This window comes from Semicossyphus pulcher, unplaced genomic scaffold (assembly GCF_022749685.1).
Source record: "Semicossyphus pulcher isolate SPU_LCO1_2020_fin unplaced genomic scaffold, fSemPul1.0.p SCAF_17, whole genome shotgun sequence".
Taxonomy (NCBI): Eukaryota; Metazoa; Chordata; class Actinopteri; order Labriformes; family Labridae; genus Semicossyphus; species Semicossyphus pulcher.
The window spans coordinates 18,660,112-18,686,516 of record NW_027211681.1 but is presented as its reverse complement, the minus strand read 5'-3'; the positions used below and the strand labels follow the sequence as shown (position 1 = coordinate 18,686,516).

At 39.8% G+C, this 26,405-nt stretch overlaps 3 protein-coding genes across 5 annotated transcripts in view; 2 read left to right on the top strand and 1 right to left on the bottom strand.

Annotated features, from left to right (window-relative positions):
• Nucleotides 1–91: 91 nt before the first annotated feature.
• Nucleotides 92–10,351, bottom strand: anxa5b (annexin A5b). Of its 2 annotated transcripts, XM_069665338.1 has the most exons (13): nucleotides 10,236–10,351; nucleotides 9,943–9,983; nucleotides 5,790–5,874; nucleotides 5,334–5,428; nucleotides 4,256–4,369; nucleotides 4,043–4,133; nucleotides 2,870–2,949; nucleotides 2,673–2,723; nucleotides 2,255–2,348; nucleotides 2,073–2,168; nucleotides 1,905–1,963; nucleotides 574–696; nucleotides 92–444 (listed from the first exon to the last, which is right to left on the bottom strand). In XM_069665338.1, exons 2-13 carry the CDS (start codon nucleotides 9,943–9,945, stop codon nucleotides 382–384), a joined length of 954 nt encoding a protein of 317 aa, XP_069521439.1. In that variant the 5' UTR covers nucleotides 9,946–9,983; nucleotides 10,236–10,351; the 3' UTR covers nucleotides 92–381. The 2 variants fall into 2 exon arrangements, with proteins under 2 accessions (XP_069521439.1, XP_069521438.1); XM_069665337.1 differs by lacking the exons at nucleotides 9,943–9,983; nucleotides 10,236–10,351 and having other exon boundaries at nucleotides 5,790–5,883.
• Nucleotides 10,352–16,515: 6,164 nt separating this feature from the next.
• On the top strand, nucleotides 16,516–22,456 carry uchl1 (ubiquitin carboxyl-terminal esterase L1 (ubiquitin thiolesterase)). The gene is made up of 9 exons (XM_069665740.1): nucleotides 16,516–16,629; nucleotides 16,722–16,733; nucleotides 17,189–17,317; nucleotides 18,298–18,439; nucleotides 18,780–18,865; nucleotides 19,469–19,516; nucleotides 19,760–19,829; nucleotides 19,914–19,972; nucleotides 21,388–22,456. Exons 1-9 carry the CDS (start codon nucleotides 16,597–16,599, stop codon nucleotides 21,469–21,471), a joined length of 663 nt encoding a protein of 220 aa, XP_069521841.1. The 5' UTR covers nucleotides 16,516–16,596; the 3' UTR covers nucleotides 21,472–22,456.
• A 1,577-nt stretch (nucleotides 22,457–24,033) lies between these two features.
• The window catches only part of LOC138594568 (LIM and calponin homology domains-containing protein 1-like), a 30,590-nt gene continuing 28,218 nt past the window's right edge, over nucleotides 24,034–26,405 (top strand). For both annotated transcript variants that reach the window (XM_069665704.1, XM_069665703.1), the window contains exon 1: nucleotides 24,034–24,480. In XM_069665704.1, the coding sequence (XP_069521805.1) occupies nucleotides 24,364–24,480 (117 nt within the window). In that variant the 5' untranslated portion in view covers nucleotides 24,034–24,363. The remainder of the gene's footprint in view (nucleotides 24,481–26,405) is intronic.

Here is a 26,405-nt window from a genome sequence, read left to right as displayed (position 1 = left end):
GATGAGTAGCCAGTGCATGTTCATTGATACTGACAGGTACATGTATTCGTGTACTGCAGGACAGGATGGGTACACACAGAGACATGAAAAATTGTACTTCATCAGCTGAAATGTTTATTACTGCATGCTTTCTTTCTGCCATACAAAGTGCAAACAAAAAAATTATGGTCCGATTCTTTAGCATTGCAAATAAACGACATGATATGAGTCATATTGAAGATGTTAGTCGACCAAAAGCTGCAATAACATGGACAAGAGCGAAATATTAGCTACCTTTCAAAGACATTTTTTGGAGTCATAGTTTAAAAAGGCCTCATGGGGCCATGTTTCATAGAAGAGGCACTTCAGGTGTGGTTCCTGTTGTATTGCTTGTTACCGTGGTTACGCATCATCTCCACCACAGAGCAAGAGTAAAGCCTTCCTGTAGTCGCCACCGGTATCACCCTGTAACAAAAACACAGGCTGAGTTCAGGTAAAGGGGAAACAAACATTCATAGGTGTTTGGCAATTAATACAAGTGATTGTTTGTGAGCATAATATGCAGGGATTGTGTGTGTGTGTGTGTGTGTGTACCTTGATCATTGAATGCAGAGAGCAGGCAAACAGCCTCCTGAACTCAGTTCTGATGTCCAACAAGTCCACCTCACTGCGGGACACCATCGCTCTGATCAGAGTGTTGTCATCAGTACCTGCACCCTGAAAGAAACACACACAAACATATGGTGACTGCGCGCCAAAGACATTTATTGCAACTACACTACTATGTTAATATCTAAAAAGAACAATGTTTTGCAAAGGCACCAAAATGAAAATACACAATGGTAAAAAAACAAAAACATGATACATGTGTCTATTTATACGTGTTTTTTTGCAATTACAAAAAAACACAACACTGAAATATTATCACCCTATGTGGCATAATTGCTTAACTGTATTTCCAGCTATTACGGAGCAACATTACCATGTACTCAAATTGAGCTGGAACCTGCAGGGTTGAGAAATGAAGCCACGAGCCTTTTTTACACTGCGTTTCCGCCTCAGCGCCGCAACGAGGCTGCGTCCTCATGCCACCTTTGCCATTTTACATTGGACCAGCGCAACGCCCGTGTAAAGCTGCCCCAGTGTGTGTTTTTAAATAGCGTTCCGTTTGTGTGGAAGCAAAACGTGTGCTGGCTCTGCAGTTTACACAGACACCGTTTCGCCTCTGTTACTGCCTCCGTTGCCAGCTCAGAGGCGGAACGGCTTTGCCCCACCATTACGCCTCTGTGCGTTCTACACAGAAGACGAGACGTAACAGAGGTGTAATAATCCCACCTTGAACTGGCAGTGTAAAAAGGGCTGTTGAGCAAGGGCCAAAACCTGCAGTTCCTTAAATGGCCCCTCAAGGCTTATTTCCTCATTCAAGATGGTGAACGTTTATATAATACATCAATTTTAATACATTTGGGTTTAAAGTTATGCATATTTAAGGGAAGGTATATGTCACAAGCTGTCTACTGGGCGTCATCTCGGTGTCACTGAACTTGGGTATATCTCTTGTTTAAATACTGTCACTTCTGGCCCCCAAAAAACAGGATAGTGACGCTGATAATGCCAGATTTGAGTCTTCAAAGCAGTAGCCTTTTTGATAATATTTTCCATCATTGTGCAGCCCAATTCATTTAAATGGCAGTCTGGCTCCTATTGGATAAACAGAGCTCAAGGATTGACAACAAGGAGCATTAAACACACTCTAGGCAGAGCTGTGCTACTCAGTTAGTGCCACATATTACCAATTTCTGATGATAACACTTAGCACACTAGCAACTATGGATTGTATTTTGCCCACATAATAATGTTTTACAACCAGTGATTATATGTTGCATTTCAAACACTGGACATTTCAGACATCACTGTTGTCTTACCTTCATTGCATAGTAAAGAGTCTCAGCAAAATAGGCAGGAACGCTCCGGGCACACTTCACTTTAAAAGAAAGACAGAAGGGACAGGGAACGATTGAAAATGTGTCATTACTAAACCTTTAAATTCACAAACTCAAACTGACAACAGAGAGTCTGCGGTAGTTTCTTACCAACGGCGAGCAGCAGATCTCTGAGGCCTCCAGAGGTTTCCCTCTTGATGCTCTCCTCCATCTCGTATCCAGTCATCTTCATGTAAGCCTCAAATACTGAAATAAAGTCAGAGTGAGTCAGGCCATCATGTGAAACCGCAACAGCAGGTCTTTAATTATTACAGAAAGACACAAGGACAAACCTTTCCTAAGATGTTCAGGACTCCGGTTTCCAAGGATGGTGACAAATGATTGTTCGTCAGTGCCGAACTTCTCCTCTCCGGCCTTGAAGAGGGCCTATGACCACAGAGACAAATATAAAGTCTCTTAAAGGAGCTCTCTGAAATTAATTTTACACGACAAAGTCCATTTCTTTTCATTCTAGCAAGTACTTAGAGATGGTGTTACTCACTCCCTCCACTAGATGGCGTAATAACACCATCACAGATTAACTATTTGAACTGCCAGCCCCCCTTTCCAAAACACACTAACAGGCTTCAAAGGCCAGAATTTCGCTCCTCACCACAAACACATGTGACAGTCACACCATTAGTACAGGAAGACAAAGAAACTATTGATGGTACAGAGCAGAAACATTTACTGATAAACAGCTGACCTCACCTGAGCATCACTCTCGATGTTTCCCTGCTGGATCCCCGTCTGCCTGTTCGCCTGAGGAGGAACACGAAATCGCCATTAGATGGGAGGGAAGAGGAGGACAGATGAGAGGAGACAAAGCAAGGACAGAAAAGAGGAGAGAAGTCAAGGAAAGAAGAAAGGAGAAGAGACAAGGATAAAACAGAGGAGAGGAGTTTTACCTGCAGCAGAATAACCAGAAGTCTCTTGAAGTGGCCTGAGGTGTCACCTGACACGTCCTCCTCCAGGTTGTCATCATATTCTAAGGAAGACAAAACAAATGTTTTTAAAAATGTATTTGTAACCTCAGCACTCCCTTATTTCTTCATCTTATTTCAGCTTGTCTCTACATGAAGGATCATTTAAGTAATATTACCACACATGAAACTTAATGGGTCTTTTCACGATTGAAAGGGTTGAAAGGGTTAAACCTCCTAGGTTTTAGTTTGTTGTCTGATCTGACTCATTACTTGGGTTAGGGTTAGGGTCAGGGTTCATTCACACAACTTCAGTTTTTGTCCATGATTATTGAGCTTAACATTGTTGCCGTGTTTTGAAACCATGTTTCATTTTGTACTTTCAGTGGAGAAAGTTTCCACTAAAATGCACTACAGTGTTTAATCTTTCAAGAAACAGACCAGGGCGTATTGATGTTGCTCAGGATGAATTAAACTGGTAAATGGACTGTACTTATACAGCCCTATTTTAGTCTTTCGACCCCTCAAAGCGCTGCTACACTACATGTCACATTCACCCTTTCACACTCACAGAAACACACAGATGGCAAAAACCGAAGTGCTAATCTCCAATCAGGATCTATACACAATCACATCGGATGGCTATGCCTTCAGAAACAATCTGGGGTTCAGTGTCTTGCCCAAGGACACTTCGACATGTTACCGAAGCAGTCAGGGATTGAACCCCCAACCTTCTTATTGACAGACCAACTCTAGCACTGAGCCACAGCCACATAGCACATGTAACACCGTAAAATACGCAATATAAGACGCCGTTTTTAAGGGTGTCCCAGAGGGAAAAAGTTTTAGGTATAGCTATTTATTTATAAAAAACATCTATAACTTATTTCAACACTATTACAGCCTGACATCTGCTTTTGCCATGTCCACTTTGCAATCCTGCTAACACAATAAAATACCTCTCTGCATTTTAAACTGCTATATTGGCTGTACCGGTATATAGGACGCAGCCCACTTTTTAGATTACATTTGTTTTTGTTAAAGTGCGTCTTATACACCAAATTTTACAGTACTACTCTTCAAACATTTTCTCCATCTTATCCTTTTTCAAAACTAGCCAGCAGTATAAGTGTGTTAGTGTGTCTTTGTTTTTGTTACCTTGTCTATAAGCAGCGATGATTTCCTTCACCTGCTGAGGTGTTCTGGAGGCCAGGATCTCCACCAGGACCTTCTCGTCTGTTCCTGCCCCCTACAGGTCAAAGGGGGAAATGTGTGATGAATGATTTTTTCTGAAGTCTGTTTACATCAACTCTCCATCTACTAGACACGATAATCTTTATCATTCTCGTATATGACAACCACAGCACCTACCTTGATGGCGTTACGGAGTGATGTCACATCATAAGCGATGGGTGGGGTCATGAGAGCCACGACCAGGGTCTCGAATTTGCCACCGAGCTCTCCCTTCAGGTCATTTATCAGATCCTGTAATGAAGATACATCATGTACTCAATGTAAATCCTGTGTGTGACAGTGCAGCGTGAAGGATTTTATGGTTGTCTAGTGTAGCTGGATTAATTTCCTCGGTGTATGCGTGAGCTTGTCGTGTCTCATATACAGTACACGGCCTTGGCTTTTCTGCAGAAGATTTGTACAGTACTGACCGTGTCATGTAGGAGCTTTGATGCAGTGCGGGTTCATTGGGTTTAAAGGCCTCAGCATGGTTCATGGTTTCAAAGCTCGCTTAGAGGTGGGAAATAGGGCGTAGCGGCTAACCATGCGCTGTCCAGAGGTATCAAAGTTCCCTGTGCTGTAACCGTTAGAGGCTAGCTGCAAGGCTAGCTGTTGCCCCCTCTTTCCAGTATGCTTACCTAAGCTAATCAATTGCTGGTATCAGTAGTATAAGTCTTTTTATCTAGCTAAAAGGCAGAGATTATTTCCATGTCAAACCATTATTTATGTCACCATGTGGCTAATCAGTTTTAGCGTTGCTTTCATCACAGCTAATGGTGTGCAAGATAAGGAGTGGTGGGATGCCTATTGTGCATGTAACAGTCGCCTTTTAACTGATTCAGTGCACTTAAATGGTGTATACCTCTCTAATCAATATGTTTTAGTCATTGTTGAGCTACATGTGGGCCCAGACTAGACTCAGACTAGTATTGTTACTACTATTATGAATGCCCCACAGCAATCTCAATCTGTTCAACCTTATTCCTTGTTGTACAGTTCACCACACCCCTACACTTTACAACTACAAACTGCAGCATTGTTGGATAAAGCTGTAGGATGCAGCCTGGAGGAGGCTATAAAAGCCTACTTTCCAGTATGACAGACATAAACATTACAGCAATAGTTCCTTTGAAGCTTACTGAGGCCTCTGTATAGTACATTGGAGCTCCTGTAATATGTGTGATCATGTGTTCAACAGCTGTTAAGGTAATCCAACCTTTCCAAACAGAGTCTTGTAGGCGGTCCTGATGTCCTGCCTCTGGCCGTTGCTTCGAGCCGTCAGCAGCTGCAAGATGGAGTCCTCATTGGTCCCTATAGCAACAAGAACGAAAATTAATCAGCCAAGCGGGAAGTGTTTGTTTAGCATGTTCTGTCTAGGTGCACTGTTGATTATAATTTTTGTATCCACATAATTACAGCCTTCAGTCGAGGTCAGCGGATGAGTTTGCACTCAGTGACTCAAGTTTCATCTCTGCTCGTGGTTTATGACTCATAGGCTCTGGGTGGAGCTCCAAACAGACAACATGATTTACTACAGTAAGTGTTCAGAGCAGAACGTCCCATAAAACGCTCTCTTATTGGTCTGTTTGAGTTGTACTACTGACTGACACGCCTTCACAGTATCAGATGACACAGTGCTGATAGTGGATGTGTATACAAACTAGCATCTTACCGAGCCCCTTCATGGCCTTGTACAGGACCTCAGCGTCTGTGGTGGCATTGAAGTTGGTACTGGGTTTCACAGTTCCTCGGTGGGCCTGCAACATGGAAGACATAGACAGGTTATTTTGGTGTACATATCCCCAACATATACCTTTTTCATGATAATAGTACCCGACTGTGTACACACACTGTCAAAGTGTGTTGATAGAGATAACATCAACAGCAGACAGACTGTGTGTTCTTCCTGACTCTTGCCTTGTTGGTAACCTAAGAAGGCTTAACCCTCTAAAAACCTGCAAACTAATTAAATTAACTAATGCATAAAAAATCTTTTTACTTCAGTGAAAAGATAAAATATGTATATCTCTGTTGCACTGAACAGTGCTCAAGTTTGACCAGGATTCATTGGAAATGGCTGTTAACAAAGTATTTAAAATAACAGAGCAAGTTTTCCGGAGACTTGGAGCCATTTCTTTACCTTTTTTTATGCCTTTAACAGTTGGTTGATGAATAAAAACAAATACTTGATTTGTTAACGCCCCTGTACTCTGTGGCTGTAAAAGTTCCTTCATGTTTGTGAAGCACAGCATGTTAGGTTTGTCCTTTACAAGAAGAATTAGTTCTGCTGGCTGTGGCATCTTATCAGATGTAACATTGCAGATCAAACTTAATCGATTTGTAGATTCAGGGATACAAATATGTGTGATCTCAGATTTCTTGAATGCATAACCTGTAATAAAAGACTTAGCTTCTTTATATCATACCAAAACATGTCTAATCAATGTATAGTCATGCTTAAATCAAAACACATATTTAAGATTCCTCGTGTATGATGCCATCAAAGACCTTTCCCTCCTACACTTAGTGAAATAACACAATACGATTATATTGCATAGCATATACTGTCTGCACTGTAGGCATGTAAACGCTGTATCTAAGATGTTTTATGTACATACAGTCATCAGATACTTTTACCCCTTTCAGTTGCACTGGATGAACTTAATGACTTACAGCTGCGTGAAACACATGCGGATGTGGACATAGAGTCCTGTTTCATAACCAGCTGGGTCCTTTATCATTTTTCAGCCTCTGCGTACATCTCCCATTTGTTCAGACAAATAAAGTGTATGAGGTGAAAACAAACTTGCATGTAAGCGCGATTATCGGGGGGGGAGTATTTAAAAGAGAGCAAATAAAGTAAGAGTGAGTGGGAAAAACGTGAACTTAAAGATTTACATTTGTAAAAGTGCTGCAGTCATTCCAGACACTCCCTAAAAACTGTGACACATTAACAATGAAGTACCCAAGTGGCTGCGTCTTATTTGAGGGGGAGACATGTTTAAAGTGGAAAACCACGGGAATGTCTCTGGAATTCTGACCCTGGAAATCTGGCGGAAAGAAAAAGTGGGCTGTCCAAAAACAAGCCAGCGTCAACAACCAGGATTCTGTCTCTCAGCGAAGGAAGGAACGCCAACATGTCCACGAGATCCTCGTTTTTTTATAAACACACTCAGCACCACAAGCTGAACAAAATCTAATCAGATGGACAGAGAGATATTTAGACAACAACACGACACAATGCAGATCATGTCTGCTGGAATGTCAGAAGCACATTTGGCTCTTATAGCGAGTGTTAAGTTGTTTTCTATGGAGCGAGTTCAGACAGGACCCGAGGGCTGGGGGCTTCTGATGGAGGTATGTTGACCCACCATGTGTAAACAGAGGCTGTTACAGCTGCTATCTCTGCTCAGACAGTGGGAGCGTGCAGGTCTTATCATTGCATTTATGGTATGCTTGCAATGGAGACGCCACACAATCTACTCATATTTGCTTGTATAAAGAGAGCTCCCCACCATGTCATCTAATATTGTGTTCCACTTCTAACTGCACCATAACTGCCTGTATTTTCATGCTTGTATGTGAGTGTTAAGCTCTCAGATTAAATGTTAAGGCTGCCTGTATTTCATATTTTTCTTACTGGCAAAAAATATATATAAAGACCAAAAAAGTTTAAGTTTCTTTCTCAATATTTTCTCACTTCCCTTTAATCTTTGTTCCCTTCAAATCAGGGAATGAGCTACTATTCAGAACGAAAGGTCACGCCCGCTAAAATAAAAAAAAACATACACTGACAATGGATTGTTTACGCAAACTATCCATCTAGTGTCCTAAAAAAAAGTAACCTTTTGAAATGAACAATATTTGCATATTCATCGACACTGATTTGAAGGGATTGAGAAGGCATGTATGGTGTAATTTTAAGAATGAAGGTAAAACTACATCAGACACAAATTACTTGTATTCTTTTATGTTTATAAAACAAATCTGGGGTGACATGGAGTTCTCTCTTCTGTCACTCTAGTTATGAAACATACCAAAGGAGATGGATATCGAGCAAGAAGGCAATTAAAAGACGCTGGCTTCTTAAAGAGTCTCCCACCCAGTCCCCACAGACAGACATGCTAAACACCATACACAGCATGGACATTAAGTTTAACATTACTGAAAGACAGTAGGAGAAAATATTAGTGCATTAAATGTGACACATATCTGACTAACTAATAGAGTGAAACATGCAATGCAAGTGTGAAAAATCAAAATGAAAGTGATTGAGAATAGAAAGTGTCCCATTCTGTAACTAACAACTCCTTTGTGAGTCTTCCAGTTTAAACATAAAGTATAAAAAACATGTCTGGAGGGGAATCATAACATTTTTTAAATAGTAAAGTTCTCATTTAGACGATATCATTTGTCTTTGAAAGTAGTGTTTAGATCACTGTGTGTGGAAAATACGGGATGTACAGAACAACTATGTGTATTTAATCGATAGAAGAGAGGCTGAGTTAATAATACTAGAGAAAACATAACGATCACAAGTATTATTACAGGTCTCTTATAAACTGTCCTGGCACAGCATTGCTGCTTGGACTTTTGGGCTCCTTTAAATTGCGTAATATTTTCTAAAACTGATGCAAATTAGTTTTAAGCAAAACTAGTAAAACAGGAGTAATAATTTGTTGGGGACTTTTAGCAGCCGCAAGTCAATACAAGTACATACCTAAATAAATATTAACAGTGTACAGTTGGATTGACTCAAAATAAAGTACGGTTCCCATCGTTCATTCAAGGGTGTGGCTTCATGTGTTTTTGATATTTTTTTTGGACAACTACGCAGACTGATACAGAGGAATACGCTCTGTCAGGCCTTTCCAACACAAACGCTTGTTGGTGCTTGTTGGAATCATTAATTTATTGCTAGTTTTAGTGTTTTCACAGCGGAACCTGACAATAAGTAAAACAATGACAAGCTTAAGTTTTATCTCAAAGTAGACCTGTAACTAAGAAAGACCCATTAAAACAGTTATTGCAAAACAAGTTCAATTTACAGCCCCCAATATGAGCTAATAATCATAAATTTAATCACATATTTTTATGGCTACGTATAACTCTACCCTGACAAAGAGGAAGCGAGCGGATTCCCCTTTAAGAGAGGGAGGGCGGCATTAAACTCCAGGCTAGACGTGGAAATGTGTGTGTGTATTAAACACAGAGCACAGAGAGGAGGAGAGACAGGAGAGACCCACCCGAGTGGACCAGAGCCTGCATGAGTCATACCCTTAACTTCCCTAACTTCCCCAAACGAAAGCACTTTACAGCCCCGCACACACATACACGAAGACATACAAAACTATAAAGTGAAACTTTAGTAAAGTAAACTATACTAAACTAAACTATAAAGAGCGTCTGTCTGACCATTTCTGCTTTAAAATTCATGTTTACTGCAGCATCAAGCTGCTTATTGAACTGTATGTAAAAGGTTGCTGAGCAAACAGTTTCCTTTATCTTTAACAGATGTTCTGCTTAATCTTCTACTTTTATTGAAGGAACATGGCTTTTTAATTGAATGTTAACAGGCTTTTACGTTTTAACAACAGTTAAAATAGTACATTTTGTAAACTCCAACTAAAATTTTGGTTAAATGTTACATAATAAGGAAAAAGTGGGCGTTGTCTTTAAGTTCATAGGGTATTGTGAGTCATACATTTGCATAAATAACGGACTTCATGGACAATAAGGATTTTTGTCATCCGTTTCATATAAATAAAGTTTTTCTCAGTGTGATATCAGAGGCAGAGACGTTTTGTAATATGAAAGTGACTCACCATTTTGAAAGTCTCGGAGGTTTTTCAGCGGAAAGAACAAACTGTTGAGGAGAGAAAAAAAGTTATTCCAGATGTTTCTACTTCAAATCTGCAACACAGTTGTTCTGCCTAGTTTTTACCCGGTGTCAGACTTTGTCTGCCCTCCGGTCTAGCTTTAACGGTAGCTGTCATACTACTCTGTACCATTACGTCTCCTTATGTCCTCAGGTAGACCCCTTCCGTCCCCGCTCACCTGGCTGATCCTGCTCGTCATGTTCCTAAAAGTTAAAACGATAAGTGAGACATAAACTTACCGCAGAAGAGGCAGCTGTCAGATAAGGCTTGGGCAGGTAGACCCGGCGGAGAGAGGAGAGAGGAAGAGAAGAAGGGCGAGCAGCCGAAAACCCACTCGGAAATACTCTCCGTTGTGCGCGTGAGCGTGTGGGCGCGCGTGTTTGGGCCACACCCCGGTGCGCACGAACTCTGTCTGGCACAGCCCTGTTCCTGGAGAACTCTGGGAAATGTTGTTTCTGGTTGCATGAAGTTGCTGTAGCTTCAAAGATGGAGCCAGTATCAAGGGAAATAGTTTAGTTTTAATCCATTCTTTCATGTTTTTGACTGAGAGAGATTTAATCGTTTCAGCTATTGTACAGAAGGCCTGTATACATCCACAGGTGAGTAACAGACGAGAAATGACAACATTTTAACCTTTAGGTTTCTATAAACTTACTGTTTATTTTGTTGTCCTCCACTGGAAAAAGCAACTACTGCTTTGTGTTATGTTAAATGTAAGGATTTCCGTGGCTGCACAGGACGCTAACTACAAAGAGTCATAACATAGCCCACACACGAATGTATAGCTTTTCTTATTACTTAGATAATCCAAATAATTCTTGAGTGTTAGCATTTAGCATTTGCTAGAGTCTAGTATGTAATGTCACAATTGTTTTGAGGATTATTAGTAGGCCTACAAGTTGCAAATACACTCCATAATATATGTTTTTTGCATAGGATACCAAAGATAACATTTTCAATTATTCAAATTGAATTTATTTATTTGTTTATTAAGAGCACGTTGTTGGTTGAAGGAGCAGTGAGTAGGATTCAGTGACATCTAGCAGTGAAGTTCTAGAGTGGGGCAAACACTGTCTAGAGCCAGTGTTTGGTTTTTCCATTCTGGGCTACAGAAGAAACATGGTGATAATATAATCGAATGCAAAGATGCTTATTTAGTAAATGATGATATGTGAATTGTATTGCACAAATAAAAAAGGAAAGAGGAAACATGAACATTTTGTTCTTTTTCTATTAATAGATCGACCCATATTACACTAAATGACCTCAACACTGACACATGTAGTGTCTGGTAGTAAATCTTTTTAAATGGACACCATGTTCTCAAACACTTCCTGTCTCATGCGCTGCTCAGTGCTTGGTTTTGTTGACTAACTATAATTGTCTGTTGTTTGGTGGCTGGGCAGGTAGCATACATTGGGTTTATTATTCTTTTGGACTGCGCGATAAGAGCAATGACTTCAAGCTTTTAGCAATGATTAAAGGACCAGACCCTATAACATCACATAGAACAAAGGGGAACTGTAAAATTGAGCAGTCATATCAGTGGTTGCCTGACTTCTTTCAGATTACACAGTCATTTGATCCAATGTTAATATTAGAATATTGATTAGAGCAGGTTTAAGGTCAAGCTAACAATGAGCTGAAAGACAGGAAGAGAGTCTGTTTACTCTGCAGTCACGCCTACAAGCTAAAGACAGTATACAGAGCATACTCCAATTATCAAGATTTTTGTGTATTATGTCATTTAAGATAAGACGTATTGATCCAAGTGGTAATTCTAAAGCTACCCAGCAGTATATAAAGTAATTCAAATCACCTATACCAGCCTCAACATTCAAAGGATGTCAGCATTCATGCATCAATTATTCTAATCCAACAATATCATACACATTATTCTAAAATGTGACATTCTGCATAATGAATATTTTACGTTTGGTACCTTAAGTAAACTTTGATGCTACTGCTTTTGAATGCACAACTTGTATTTGTACCAGAGTAAGTCTACACTGTTGTATGGCTACTTTTATAAATCTGAAGTTAAACATGCTTATTTACCAATCATTTACAGAGGTTATAATGCCTGATAATTTATGCACACTATAGAATTCAGACCAGACTGGAATCTAGGAGTGGCAGAGACTGACACCACGACTGATTCATTACCACGGGGGTAAGACTGAATGAAGAACCTTATCTTAGAAATTGGATTTGATGCGTATCTGCTATGAATGCTATTCATTCTGTCGCCTTTGGCATGTGTGGCATCTTCATGCCATGTTAATACATCACCAAGTAAACTAGACGGAGAGCTACGGATCAATTCTAACAAAGGCACTTAACAAAGAGAGAGAGATAAGGATAGAGAGACAGATTTTTGCTATTCCACTATAGAACACACATACCTTACATAATCAGGAATATATAACAGAAAAGGTCACAAAACAGTCTTTTAAGTCCGGTGGATGAGCTTTTATTTTGAAAGAACGATCCATGTTAGTTCATTCTGCACCTTGGAAATTGTAGTCACATAAAATAATCTTAGATTAATGTGCATTTCCTTTAAAACATTCGTGTATTAATGGCACTTTTCCTGACAGCAATGCTTTTTTCCCCTACACAGTTACACACATTCACACCTTCCCATAAATTGTAGGTCCCAAGTGCGCTCACTGTCTGAACTGCTTGTTACAGAGCATCACCACTGAAGCAGTTGCAGGTTAAATGCCAAACTCAAGAGAATCTCAGCAGCTGCAATACAGACCATTAAACTATCTACTATCTGATCCATAAACTACAATAATCCCTCTTTATTGCCTTTTATTATTTTTACGAGAGCTCTCAACCGCGTCTTATGGTCTTCAGATCACATGGTCAGATCATAGTTCTCTGATCTGGCTCCATACTGACCTAATCTGACGACAGCTGAGAAAACCCCATCTGGTGGTGAAGACTGTGAGATGCAGTTGAAAGCTCCTGAAAAAAAGTGTGTTGTAATTTTTATTTATTTATTTACTTATTTGGGCATCTTGCCTGTATTGATAGGACAGCTGAAGAGAGACAGGAAGTATTGGGTGAAGAGAGTGGGGGAAGACATGCAGCAAAGGACCGAGGACGGTGTATCGAGGACTGTAGCCTTTGTATATGGGGCACAGCTCTAACCACTGAGCTAAACCAGCACTCCCATGTTTTTACTTGTAACTATGTAAGTACATTGTTATGCTTTGCCCTAATGTCATCTAGCTTAAAAAATAAATAAAATCAACAGAATGTGTATCTGCTATAATTTTTCTTTATTTCACCTTCATTTAAGCAGGTTGGTCCCATTGAGATCAAGGTAGTTAACAAGGAAGACTTAGCCATGAATAGCAGCAACACAGTGTTTCAACAACAATCAAACACATAGATTTGAATAATACTCAGTTACATTAAACACATTTTCACATAGACTTAAACTTGGACTCATTGAATTTAACCATAGCTTTAAATATAAGTCACACCACATTATAGCTGTTGATCCGGTTAGGATTGTATTTATTGTGCTCATATTAACAGGCCAGCTATGACATAATCTCAAATACTTGTTCTTCTTTTGCAGCCTTTGTTTACAGAGGTAAAATATGTCATTCTACAACGCGGCTTAAATATTCAAAATGTTACGGAAGTACTCCACACACACATTCACAGGAATCCTAAGCACACCCACACACACAAACTGGCAGCTTTTTAGATAGCAGCTGTAGGTCATAGTCTATCTTCACCTTCTGTATCTGTAGCAATGTGATTGTCGAAGTAAGAAGCGGAGAAACAGAGCCAACATCATGCTGAGTGAGACGAAGAGGCTCAAGTACACCGTTGTGCTCCATCCCCAACCGGCCGGTAAAGGAGGTACACCTTTCACCTCCACAAACTGTGCCGGGACGGGCATGCTGGTGTGCACACGAAGCAAGGGTCAAAGGTCAAACACGGATTCCTAAAGTTCGAAAGGAAAGGAAAGTAAACTCCAATTTTCCACAGGTGAGTCTTTAGTTTTCGTGATCTTGTGAGCACTGCAATAATTTATCCGCTCCTCAAAAACTTTCTGTAGCAGGAAGGAATATAGACTGCAATCAAGTTTCTTCTTAATCAGACAGCACAGCAACAAGTCTGATGGTATATTATCTCCAGGATGCAGCTGACTATCCTTCGAGCTGATGAGCATCCCAACCCATCAGCGTCCTCCGCTTGTAACATCCGCAGTGTAATCAGAGAAAAGAAGAAATGAAGTAACATGGGAAGTCTTGCCCCTCTTGTCTTCAAACACCTCCTTTAATGCTTCCCCCCTTCTAACCACGAACAAATACTTAATTAAAACATGCAGAAAGACAAATAGACACATAAACACAAGTAATATATCACCACCTACCCATATCACAATGACCTATGAACCCATCAACCCACACCCTCTCTTTATATATCTCACGCACACAGAGCCCCTGACTTCACCCTGCAGGTATGTATAATCGATACCTTTGGGGAGCGTCTTTCTTCACTTATGATTAAACTTGTTTCCAAAGTTCACCCTGCATGAATTAAACATGCATGTTACAGATACAATGCAACACTAGTGTATATTTTTTGTGTACAAGTATTGTTTTTTCAAGTAGGTTTTTACATACAAGAAATTTGAACAGGCATTTTGGTGACGTACAATAATCATAGGCCTCAAATAATGAATTTAAATGCCATATTTGACTCTTGATAGTAGAAGAAGGTACCCTCTTTCTGGGACATCAGGCATGCAGAGGGCTCAGTGTAAGAAAACATACAATAGCAAAATGTAACAAAAATAGTTTTTTAATGTGTGTTATACTGTACAACCTTTAAGAAGCCAATAAGCAGTCATAATCGCCATTGGTCAGAATTCAGTCATCATCCTAGTGAAAGCACATGCAGAGGGGTTACAGTGCCACCAAGAGGTAGTAAGTGTGGTGAGCCACAACACAAAACAAAAGGGACAGGGAAGCACACAAAGACTTTATTCACACCATCTTATTCTCACAGACAGAAACATGTACCAACATGAGCAATCAGGTGCTTGTGCTGATAGGTGTTTATACCAACACCAACATGAGCTAACAGGTGCACAAAAACTGGGAAAACAGGAAACATGCAAGTAATATCACACTGGCAGAAAGCATGGAACAAACTAACCAGACGGAAATTGTGGGCAGCTACGGTTTGCTCAGATTCATGCTAATTGTGCAAACCTACAGATTGCAGAGGAGGTGAATATGCACGTAATTTACAACTGCATTTAATACTCACCGTATACTCCTCTATACTTGCACAATAGCGACACCGTGTACTATGGTCACATCTGGTTACTGCTGTCTGCACACAGTCAGTTTTAACACTTAGAATAAACATTGTGTGCTTTTCATTTGAACTCTTGTGTAATTTACATGCAGTTCACCATAAATCATGCTATGCAATTATCAAGGTAAGTTGTCATTCAAACCCATTACACACAGACTCAGAAAGTTAACTCAAATTGCATGCCCTTAAGCTCAAGTTTTTATTCTTACACTATTTTTTGTGTTTTTAAAAATGACAGAAATGTGTTCGGAATCACAAAATGTTAGGGTGTTTTGCATATGAATACATTTCCATGCTCTGTCTTCTATCAATATAGGCCCTACTTTCACTATAAACCTTGAGGCTTTTTACATAACTGTTTTTTCTGTACTTTGCCCTGAATGAAAACAAACTGTATGTTGTTTTTCCAAATTGGATTGTAAAAACAAGTCATAGAGCATGCTGCCCTGTTTTACCAATGATTTTTGAGCTTTATTTCAAAGTAATATTCGTCATATACTTTTCACTCAAGATCCACTTTGGCAGTGCAGTTTATTATTATATGCAGCCAAACTAGGGGCTGAAGAACTAAAATAAAAAAACACAAATTTGGTGTTGTACATTCCCAGCAGCAGCACCAACAACAGCCCTATGAAAGAAAACTGAAGACCTGCAGGCTGACTAACAATAAAGAGCAGCACAGCACTTACAGAGCTGAACTTCGAAATTCGAAATTTAAGATAAAGAATTCCTATCATTGGCATAGTTGATAAACGTATTATTTGTGCAGTGCAAAGAATTAGTTAGATATATGACAGAAAAATGTGGGGGTAATGTATTGTTTTGATAACTCTCTAAAGTAAAATATTAAACTCACTGTGGTAGGGAGTGATTGCTATGTCATGCTAAACTTTCTAGAAAGAACATGGTTCGACCAGATTGATCCCACATTAAGCGGTGGGATTTCACTTAAATATTTTTGTTTACCTCCAATATATATGGGTAATTGTGATGTGAATACATAGCTAAACGTTAAAGAAGTAAAGCCTGACGTTTCAAACAGCCTGATTTTTCTCAGTATGCAGGTTAAATGTGTGCACCACCGGTTATTTGATCTGAGCCCACCCCCCTGTCTGCCGGTAAGTGGTATGGCCGGGGCAGCATAAAGTGCGGGTGCGCTCTGTAACTTCAACTGACAGCTGCAGAAACCGAGCGAGACTAGACATCATTAAACTTGTGGGGTTGCGTCGAAACGTTGCCAAAATGGAGTGGACCCCAATGGAGATCAACCCCGAGGTGGGGAAATAACTGTGTTTTCTGTTCTTCTAACACCGTCACGTTTTTTAAGGCATCAAATCCACCTGTGGTCTCTGTTTATGTCGTTTCAGATGCTGAACAAGGTGAGTAGCAAACGTTAGACGGTAAGAAATGACGTCATGTTGCTAACTGATTCAACGGTCGGGTAAGTTTTTACACTCAGCTCGCTAGCTTCACCGTTACTGAAACGACCATTAAAACTCAACCAGGCCGTCATGTAGCAATCATGGCGTCATTAAATAGGTTTTAGCGGTATTGCTAACTGTTCGTTTATAAAAAAAAGTGGTTGATCATATTAAAATTAAGTATAACAATGAACAGGAGAAGCGTTTATTTCATTAAAATGAGCGTCAGCATCCTTCCCAGAGCTGTACACAGTGTCTCGGATAAAGGGTGTGGTCGGGCTGGACCAATACAACGCAGCATCTTTGAACACCCCCAGAACGGTTAATTCATAGCTAGCATGTGTAGCCTCTAAGTCCTCAACATCACTTTTTGTCATCGTCTTTTCGTTTATTTTACTGGCTTTCTGTTTCAGCTGATGAGCTCCCTAGGCGTGGGTGAAGGCTGGCGCTTTGTGGATGTGGTGGGGCTGGAGGGTGAGCAACTCTCCACCGTCCCGAAACCATGCTGTGCCTTGATGCTGCTCTTCCCACTGACACAACAGGTAATAAATGGGTTGGTGATGGAGGAGACTACCTCCTGGAAGGAATGGTACAGACTGTCCAGGGTGGGGTGAGTCTGAGGTGCAGGGAGGGCATGTAGGAGAAGGGAGAAAGAGCTGTAATGTTATATGTTAGGTAGAAAAGGGTGAGTCATGGATGGTAGTGAGGAAATGAATCAGCAAATGCTTATTTACATTTTTTTTTTCTCAATATGGTGATTTTATTACCCTGCCAAAATTGTTTTTACACAAATTCCCCTACATTTTTAAATAACTGCCACTCAAATGCCCCACATTTTAAAACTACGCTAGACATGGGAGGTTACTAGCAAGAAAGGGCTGTCTTAAGTAGAGAGATTTTTTTATTTTCTAAGTAAGTTTTATACTCCCCAGTAGGGCTTGGTAGGATCACAAACAGGTTTGGCCTTATCACAGGGGTTGGTCCTGGATGTTAGTGAGGGAATGAATCAGCATTTTATTTTTCAAAATGATAATTTAATTACCCTGTCAAGACTAAACAGGTTGCTCTGATAGCATGTATTGTGATCCTGGGAACCAGATAAGCCAAAATTTGGCTGCAAGTAATAATTATTTTCATTATCAAATATTTAATGTGAGGAAATATAGACGGCTATCCATCAAAGTTTCTCAGAGTTTAAGTTGATGTATTCAAATGCCTTGTTTATTGTGATCAGCAGTTACATTCTAAAATATGTTTAATACATTTATAAAATTTAAATACATTTATTATTAAAGTCCTTGTGTCCAAGATGCTATAGATTATTTTTGTGTTTATGCTTTAAAAATGACCAAAGTAATAATACACGCTCTAGAAATAGTTTTGTTGATTGCCATTTTTATAATGTGGCATTACTCCATGTGCACATTTCAAGTGGCATTATTGGCTGCATTGTCTATGTTCTAATGGGCAGAAGACAATAACCATGTTTTGTGCGTGTGTCTGTTTCTGTGTCTGCGTGCAGCATGACTCTTTCAGAAAGCAGCAGGCAGGCAAGGTTGCAGGAGACTCTGAATTTTATTTCCTGAAGCAGACAGGATCCAATTCCTGTGGCACCATCGCCCTGCTGCATGCTGTGGCTAACAATAAAAGCAAACCAACGTTTGGTAAGTGCAGATCAAAGAAGCAATGTTACTATATCGAGTAAAAAGAACAATACAGTCACTAATAGTCATATTACAAAATATTATATATAACACAACTTTAACACAGTTGGTCAGTATCAATGACTAAGCACTTTTCACCATTTCAAGTTTCATAATTCAAATTGCATAGAAAGCCCTTGCATTTGTAATGTAAAAAAGTATTTGTTAAATTTATGTGGAACAGCGACGAGAATTTAACCATTGGGGATACAGTTACTTTTGCGGCAGGTTTTTATTGGGGTTATTTAAATGGGAAGTATTAGCATATTTATTTCTAACATGCTGCTCTTGGCCTTTCCAGAGAGTGGCTCTATCCTAAAGAAATTCCTTGATGAGACTGCAAACATGTCTGCTGATGACCGTGCCAAACATTTGGAGAAAAACCAGGTAAGATAAATGCAGTTTGTTTTATGTTAATTTTATTTAAAGATTGAGAATCTGATCAGTGCAGGAGGAAGTATCTTCTATTGTATCACTTACATGTTATGCCAAAGCTAATGTTGGCATCTGGTTCTCAATCAAAAACTTCCTTTTATTTGTCGTCTTTTCTATTTCGTGTATGTGGTGTCTTTCTTTCCTATGTGATAATATAAGCTCTACATCAAACTTTAAATAACTTAAAATGTATTAACTAATCAACATAAAGTACTGTTTATTTTAAAATTAACCTAAAGCAAACCCTTACACTTTTAGCATTTCTAAAAGCATTAACTTCATGTTTTGTTTCACCCACTTGGGGGCGCCAGACACTGTTTAATCCTTCGCACTTGTAAGAGCCGCTTGACACCTGCTTTAACACTTGTTTTAATATTACAGAATGAACCGTGGAGAATCTGTTACTAAGTCCTAACAGCCTCCAACCTGTGCTTTTTTTTAAGTTATGTTCCAATTTGTGTGTCTATCAGAAACAGCTCTCGTATACACTATAAAGAGTAGAATGAGTTCTTTGTGCAGCATTAAACTGGCATGTTAATTTTTTTTTTTCTCCAGGCAATCCGTGATGCTCACAATGAGGTTGCACAGCAGGGCCAGTGTAGGGTAAGATACTTAACCTCTGTATCAACTGCTAATGGCTCACATCTTGTACACATTTCATGCAGCACAAGCCCTTTGGCACAACCTTATGTAACATGCTGTCACCCTCCTTGTTACAGAGACTCCAGTCTGCAGAGTATCTCCTTACATTAAAAGCTAAATGTGGTGTTGATTGTTAAAAGTTGCTTTGCTTTTCGTGTCATAATATTCACTGAATATTTATTCTTCATTAATAAACTTTTACAGCCTGAAGCCGACAAAGTCAACTTCCACTTTATTGCCTTTGTCAACATCAATGGACAACTGTATGAATTTGGTAAGCTTGCCATCTTATTATGTAGAATCATGTTTGTGTACTCGCACTGTGGAGTCCTAAGTATCTTTGTTGTGTGTATTTAAGATGGGAAAATGAATGGACCAGTGAAGCATGGCGCAACCAAAGATGACTCATTCGTAACGGTAGGTCAATTTTTAGACATTTTGCTACATTCTTAAAGTTTGACTTTCTTAAGATATAATTGAGAGCAGAGCAGCTTTGTGCACATGATCTGTGATGAGTCATAGAATCAAACTGGAATAGGGAGTGGCAGTTCCTGAAAGGCCTGATTCAATCAATAAACTTGGCTAATGCATGTTATCAAATCTCCAGTATGGTTCAAAGAAAGTGGGGACTGTGAAGAAGGCGAGTAAACTTTGAAATATGATTAAAGGCAAATTATGTATTAATGTCTACAATAAGCCTCAATAAAAGTGTGGCTGAAATTCAAGCAATGTTGTTTGCAGCCAGATATTTATAGATAGATAGATAGATACACCTTACATGTGAAATGCCATTTCTCAAAGTAATAGTTAGATAATTTTCAATGGTAATTCTGTCTATCCAAATAAGTTATGTAGTATAAACACCTGTTACCACCCAGTTGTTACAATGTTCTCTGTCTCTTGGACACAGCTCGGCGCAGCTACAAAGTCTGTTGTAATTCCGGCACCAGTGCCATCATTTGTACCTACCTGATAGCCTCTAGTCTGTGCCTTAGTTTTATTGCTACATTGTCATTTTTCCAAAGGGAAAGTATAAGTGCAGAGGATAATTGGATGAGAATACATTTCACAGCGTTTTGGCTGTCTTTAACACTCAGCCGTACAGCCAAAGATTCCTGCAATGCATCCTGAGAAAATAAAAGTACTGCTCCCCAAGCAGGCGAACTCAGCTTTCTTTGTCAATTTTGTCAATTTTTTTGCTTTAATTGACTACGTTTACCGCAAACAATAATGGGACATACAAGGTGGGTGATATTCCCTTTAAGGAATGTAAATGAAGGCTGAAGTTAAATATTATATAACATAAACAAGCAAGCATGAAAGAAGGTAAATTACTGATACAATTGCAAAAACAAAAGGGTGTTTATTCCCTTTTTGCTTTTGTGCAACAGAAGCCACTGAAGGTCATGTCTTTTATATTGTCACCACAATCGACCACAAGAGGGCTCTACATGCTTTAGTAAAAGTGTGACATTAAATGCTGTGATGATTTTTGGATTTCATTTTAAAGAAATATATGTACAAGAATGTAGAATATCAATTAGATGTAATAGTGCACACATCACTTACAAAATGTGTACTGTTGTTAAGCTAGAGCACTCTAAAAAGTTAAGGCAAAGCCTCATTGAACAGTATTAATATTTCATTGACATTGCCCAGCCCTACTGGGGAGTATGAAAACATTAGCAATTAAATGTACTAAGATATTGAAAATATCCTTCCTCTGGCTACTAACCTCACATGATTATTGTAGTAAAAAAAGCAGATTTTCTTGTAATTCTTGCAAAAATAATTGAATGAAACTTTTTTGTTTCATACATGTTCATATCCAGGATGCAGCCAAAGTGTGCCGTGGATTCATGGAGAGAGAGCAAGGCGAGGTGCGTTTCTCCGCTGTGGCTCTCTGTCAAAGTTAGATATTCAGCTGAATTGAAAACCAAATTGTCAACCAAAATGTCCTGGAGCATTCACATGGCAGACACAATCAGCAGGCACCCATAACAACCTGTGAACACACACACACACACACATCTGCAGACACTATGCACTATAAAGCACATGTTGTTTCCACACACTGTACTCTCATCTCATGAACAAAGCATTCTTTTGCACATGTACACTCAAATACAAACGCACCATCAAAACCTTTTGTTCTGCTGACACAAACTGATACAAGCTTGCCCAAACCTTTTATGTGTCATAACTCAGCGTGAAAATTTTAGAACATGAGTTCAGATCTCACCACAGCTTGTGTGCACTTGTGTATTTACTTTTTTTTTTGGTATGTAGACATTGGTGCATCTGTGTCACACTCAAGACTTGCTCAAATACCTTTTGTGCCAATATAGAGGATGAGAAGAGTGTGGAGAAAAAGGCCCCTCAAAATGCCTTCAGTTGCTGTGTAGTTCAGTTTATAAGGATCTGACATTCCTCAGAGCAGCCCAAATGTATCCGTAGGAATAATTTAACCATTGTTCGAAGCATGCACGCAACCTTTGGAGTGTTCTTTCCCCTCGCTCTGCTGTTCCTCTGAGAATGGAGGTTTTCTTTGAGTTTGAATTCAAAGTTCAAAATGATGTTCATTTAAAAAAAAAAAAAAATCAGAAATTGATTAATACAAATGTGTTTGCACTTTATTTGAAAATGGCTTTTCAGTTAACTATCTGCAATCTCTCTCTAGTCAAATACACTTTAGGTTTCCGAGGTTAAACAAAACAACTGCAAAACTAGGGACCATCAAAAGTGCTACTTTATGCTGGGTTGTTGTTGTGCAGTGCAGGGTGGTAGTACTCTTTGTCTAGGCTGTGCACCAATTGTTTACCTTCTGCACTTTCCAAATATGTTGCTGTAGTTCTACTGGTGATGCAGCTGTGGAAATTCAATAAAGCAACCATCAAACTTGCACGTCTCCTGTGTTTGTATTGATAAGTATTAAAAAGGGAGTCCTGCTTGTGCGAATACCTTCTAATCTGCAACATGTACATTAAGTTTTAATATCTATATACCTTTCTAAAGAGACTGATTAATTCACATTTCACAAAATAATTAAGGAAAATCAATCTGGGTGCAAAAAATCAATGGTTTCAGCCTGAAGCCTTTCACGCTCTTGCTCTAAAACCGAGTAATCTGTACCTTTTGTTGGCCTTCCCCCAGTCAGCAGTCTACATTTTAGCTGACACCCATTCATACTTTTGTCACATGAGGTGATGAAGTGGTTAATGTCCTAATGCCCTCACAGCTTGGGGCTCATCCTCACTGGTCTTGGCTTCAGTTCAGCTTTAAAGGCCTGAAACAGGAGCAGGACGGCAGAGTTGTCGATAGATTGTCTCTGTGGAATACTGACACAAGACCTTTCTCTGTGTTGCGAAAGAGCAAGGTATGACACAGGGTATATTGACCTACAAAAGCTAGTATTTTCCGCCATACTCGTCAGAGGCAGAAGTGTTTCTTCTGAATTTCTTATCCAGACTCGCAGAAAGGCCAACAACTGATTGTTTATCTTAATGGGAGAACATATGGTACTCCTGTCTCTTTTTATAATGTCTATTTTGTTTGACTTCTCTCTTTAATCTTTTGGTTTGGTAAAGTAACATGCGTGGAAAACAAAGGTTTGACCTGCTGTTTGAAAAGGTCACATTTGCATCAAATACTGAAGGGCAGGACCCTCAAACCCCAACTCTTATCAACTGCATTGATTACTTACGACATTACTAAAGCCATTCTTCCACCAGTGTATGAAATGCAGTTTGTAAGAGTTCATGGCCTATTGATTTTGTATTATGTAACTTGTACCCAATGGCTCTGAGAAGCTGTCTGGTTCAAAATATGCTGTAAATCTTATTTTTTAGCTACCTAAGGGCAGGTTTATGGCATTCAATCCTTTATTATATGACTGGATTTTGTAGATATTTGATTGGCTAATTCTATTTCATTTGACTACTTGAAATAATAACCAAATTGACACACAGACCCTTGAAGACACACTTGGAGCACAGTAAAAATGTAGTTTATATTGTGCTATGGTTGTGCATATTCCTTAACTAAATTGCAATGAATCAAATCGACATAAACAGTAAACCTGCCCTTGGGGATTTGGGGCAATTGAGAGTAGTTGCCTGTTTTGTCTTTGTGGTAATCCAGGCCTGTGAGGAAGTGAATTCAACAATTAATTGAACAAACAAAATGCTTAAAAATGTTAGTGTTTGGTCAGTGTTCTTGATAGAGGGCTAAGGAACTCAACGGAGCACATTTTTTTTTGCTTAATGTCTCTCCACTTGACTTTCAATTGCTCAGGTAAGCATGAAGCAAATCTCCTCAAACAGCCAGCTGACGCGTGCGAACTGTGAAATAACGGGACATCTTTTGAAATCCCCCATCTCTCTCTCTCCTATCTGTATCCATCTCTCTCGACCTCCCCCGCATAGATTCCTGCCTGCGCGTTCACGCTTCCTAAATTGCGCGGCAGCTGCGGTGGCTGAGGACAGCAGCGTCAGCCTCGCGCAGTTTCAGCGGCGTACAAGAATCGTTATTTTTAGCGCCTGGCTCGTGTTGCGGCGTCGAGGTCGCGAGAGACTTTTTTTTTTGCTCCATCTCCGTGCCACAGTTCGAACAGGGCTCGCGGGGAGCACGAGGAGGCTAAGCAACCCACTGACTGCGCTTGGAGTTGCGGGGTGGTTGACTGATAGAAAGCGAGCAGGAGGATATAACGGACTGACAGAGCGAGGAGGGGAGCACCGCCACACATCCTATCACCGTATCATCACCGTCCCACAGACTCTCCGGTCTTCGTCACAAGGCCAGCCCAGGAGATGGCTAGCCCCGCAGCAGGTCGAGATGTCCCTAATGCCCCGTCACGGGACGACTCGCAGCGGTCGGAGCCGAGCCATCCTGAACCAGCCTGTCAGGAGGCACAGAAATGGATAGAGGTAAGTGACCGTCCAGAGAGAGGCTCAGGGGCCTGCTGCTACAGCACAGAAACGGGCCATAGCCTTCTGTCATATAGCCACTGTGACCAAGGGTATAAATAAGTAGCACTACACCACCGGTGCACCGTCACCTGTTGTGGGCACGATGCAGTGTCTGGTTACCCTGTGGGACAAGGGCTCTGCTGTGTGTGTGGACAAAACTTTCCACACGTGTCACTTACTTGAATTTAACTCGCAGACCAGCACAGTATTGGACCTTTAACACCAAACAAGTAAGAAAAAAAAATCGAAATATATAAAGTTAATCCAACCAAGTAACGGTTGGTTTTACATTTCAAGAGCCCGTTTTCTACTTGCTAGGAGGAGGAACGCCCCCTTTTTTCAGGCGCGAGAGGACCCGGTTACCATGGTTATATGAAACCGGGCCAGTAGTCAGGCACGAGATGCTATACTGTACCAGCAGTTGATCGCATCGGATGAGATTATCGTTTGTGGTTTTCTGCATCGCTTCCACCATCATCTGGTAGGCTAAAAACGCCTCTCTCCATAAGCCTGAGTGGTGAATCACGGTCCGCCTGCGGAGAGCTGCATTATGACCTATTTTTTTTATTCTGTCATCATGGTGCTTGTCCCGGGTTTAGCCTAGCTACCTGCCAGCTCAGATCTGGCGTATAAAGGTTTGGAAGTCCAACAAAATAAGCTCAAATATAAAAGTTTTGGCTTTAACTCCACTCCTTGGCTGTGTTTTCACAGGACTCCTACAACCTGTCATACAAGACAGTTTGTATTACAGGCTGTAGATAGATAAGCAGATGGATGGCTTGATTTATTTGACAAATCTGAAAGCAAAGTCAACAAACACATGGTCCTAATATACAATTAGAATAATGTTGATAACAACTCTATAAAGATAATTGCTACTTCAGTTGTGGTCATAGTAAAAGACAGAATAAGATGATATTGTAGAAAGGTTAAAAATGTTAAGAAATAAACAAACAAGCCTAAGCAGTTTAATAGTTAAAACCTTGCAGTAATCCAGGACAAGATTAACGCTGTACCCAGCAGTTTTTAAACAAAATGCTACAGTTAATTAACAGAGCGGTTTCTAAACTAGTGGTCAACACACAAGGGTTGCCGGATTAATGATTAAAACGATTAACAGGAAATGAAAGTGCTGAAGTGTTTGATTTATAAATGATTTAAACTTAATAAGGGATTATACACTTATTGACTTAAATCCAACTATATGCATTAACTCAGTTGAGTTGATGTGTTATGTTAAAACTTCCAAAACTTCAAAGCTGTAACAGCGTTACATGAAATTCTAGTCCTTCTTCCTGCCTTCCAAACATACTTCAAGTTACTATCTATCTGCCTGTGTGTCAGTCACCAATTTAAATGGTTTGCCTAGGGCAATATCTTTCCTGTGTGACTACTTTCAGACTGTCAGAGGCCACAGAAGTAGATCATTTGTCTCCAGTCGACCAAGTTATGATCTAGCAGTGTCCCACATACAGTTGAAGAAAAAATCAAAAGGATCAGCATTTATTAGATATCTATTTCTGTCAAAAGTAATGACCCATTTCAGTAGCTTTAAAGCTAATGAATATGCACAATGTCCCACCAAACTTGCATGGTAATCCCTTTAATGTATGAAGTTCAGGTTGGACGTCTCTTACCCCCTGTGCCCTTCTTAATCACAAAGGAAGGAAGTAGAGAAGATTGCATATGAATTCAAATTTTAAGACTTAAGTTATCAGTCAGGCTTTTTAATAAGTCTCACACATCTCAAAGATAGAACACCTTTCTATTACCTTCAAACTTTAAAGCAGTGCTGTGCTTTGCTTTACTGAGCATACTTTTTCCCTCAGTGATGATGAGAACTTGTTATTGTTTGAAAAAGTTACAAAGGTATACCTGTGACA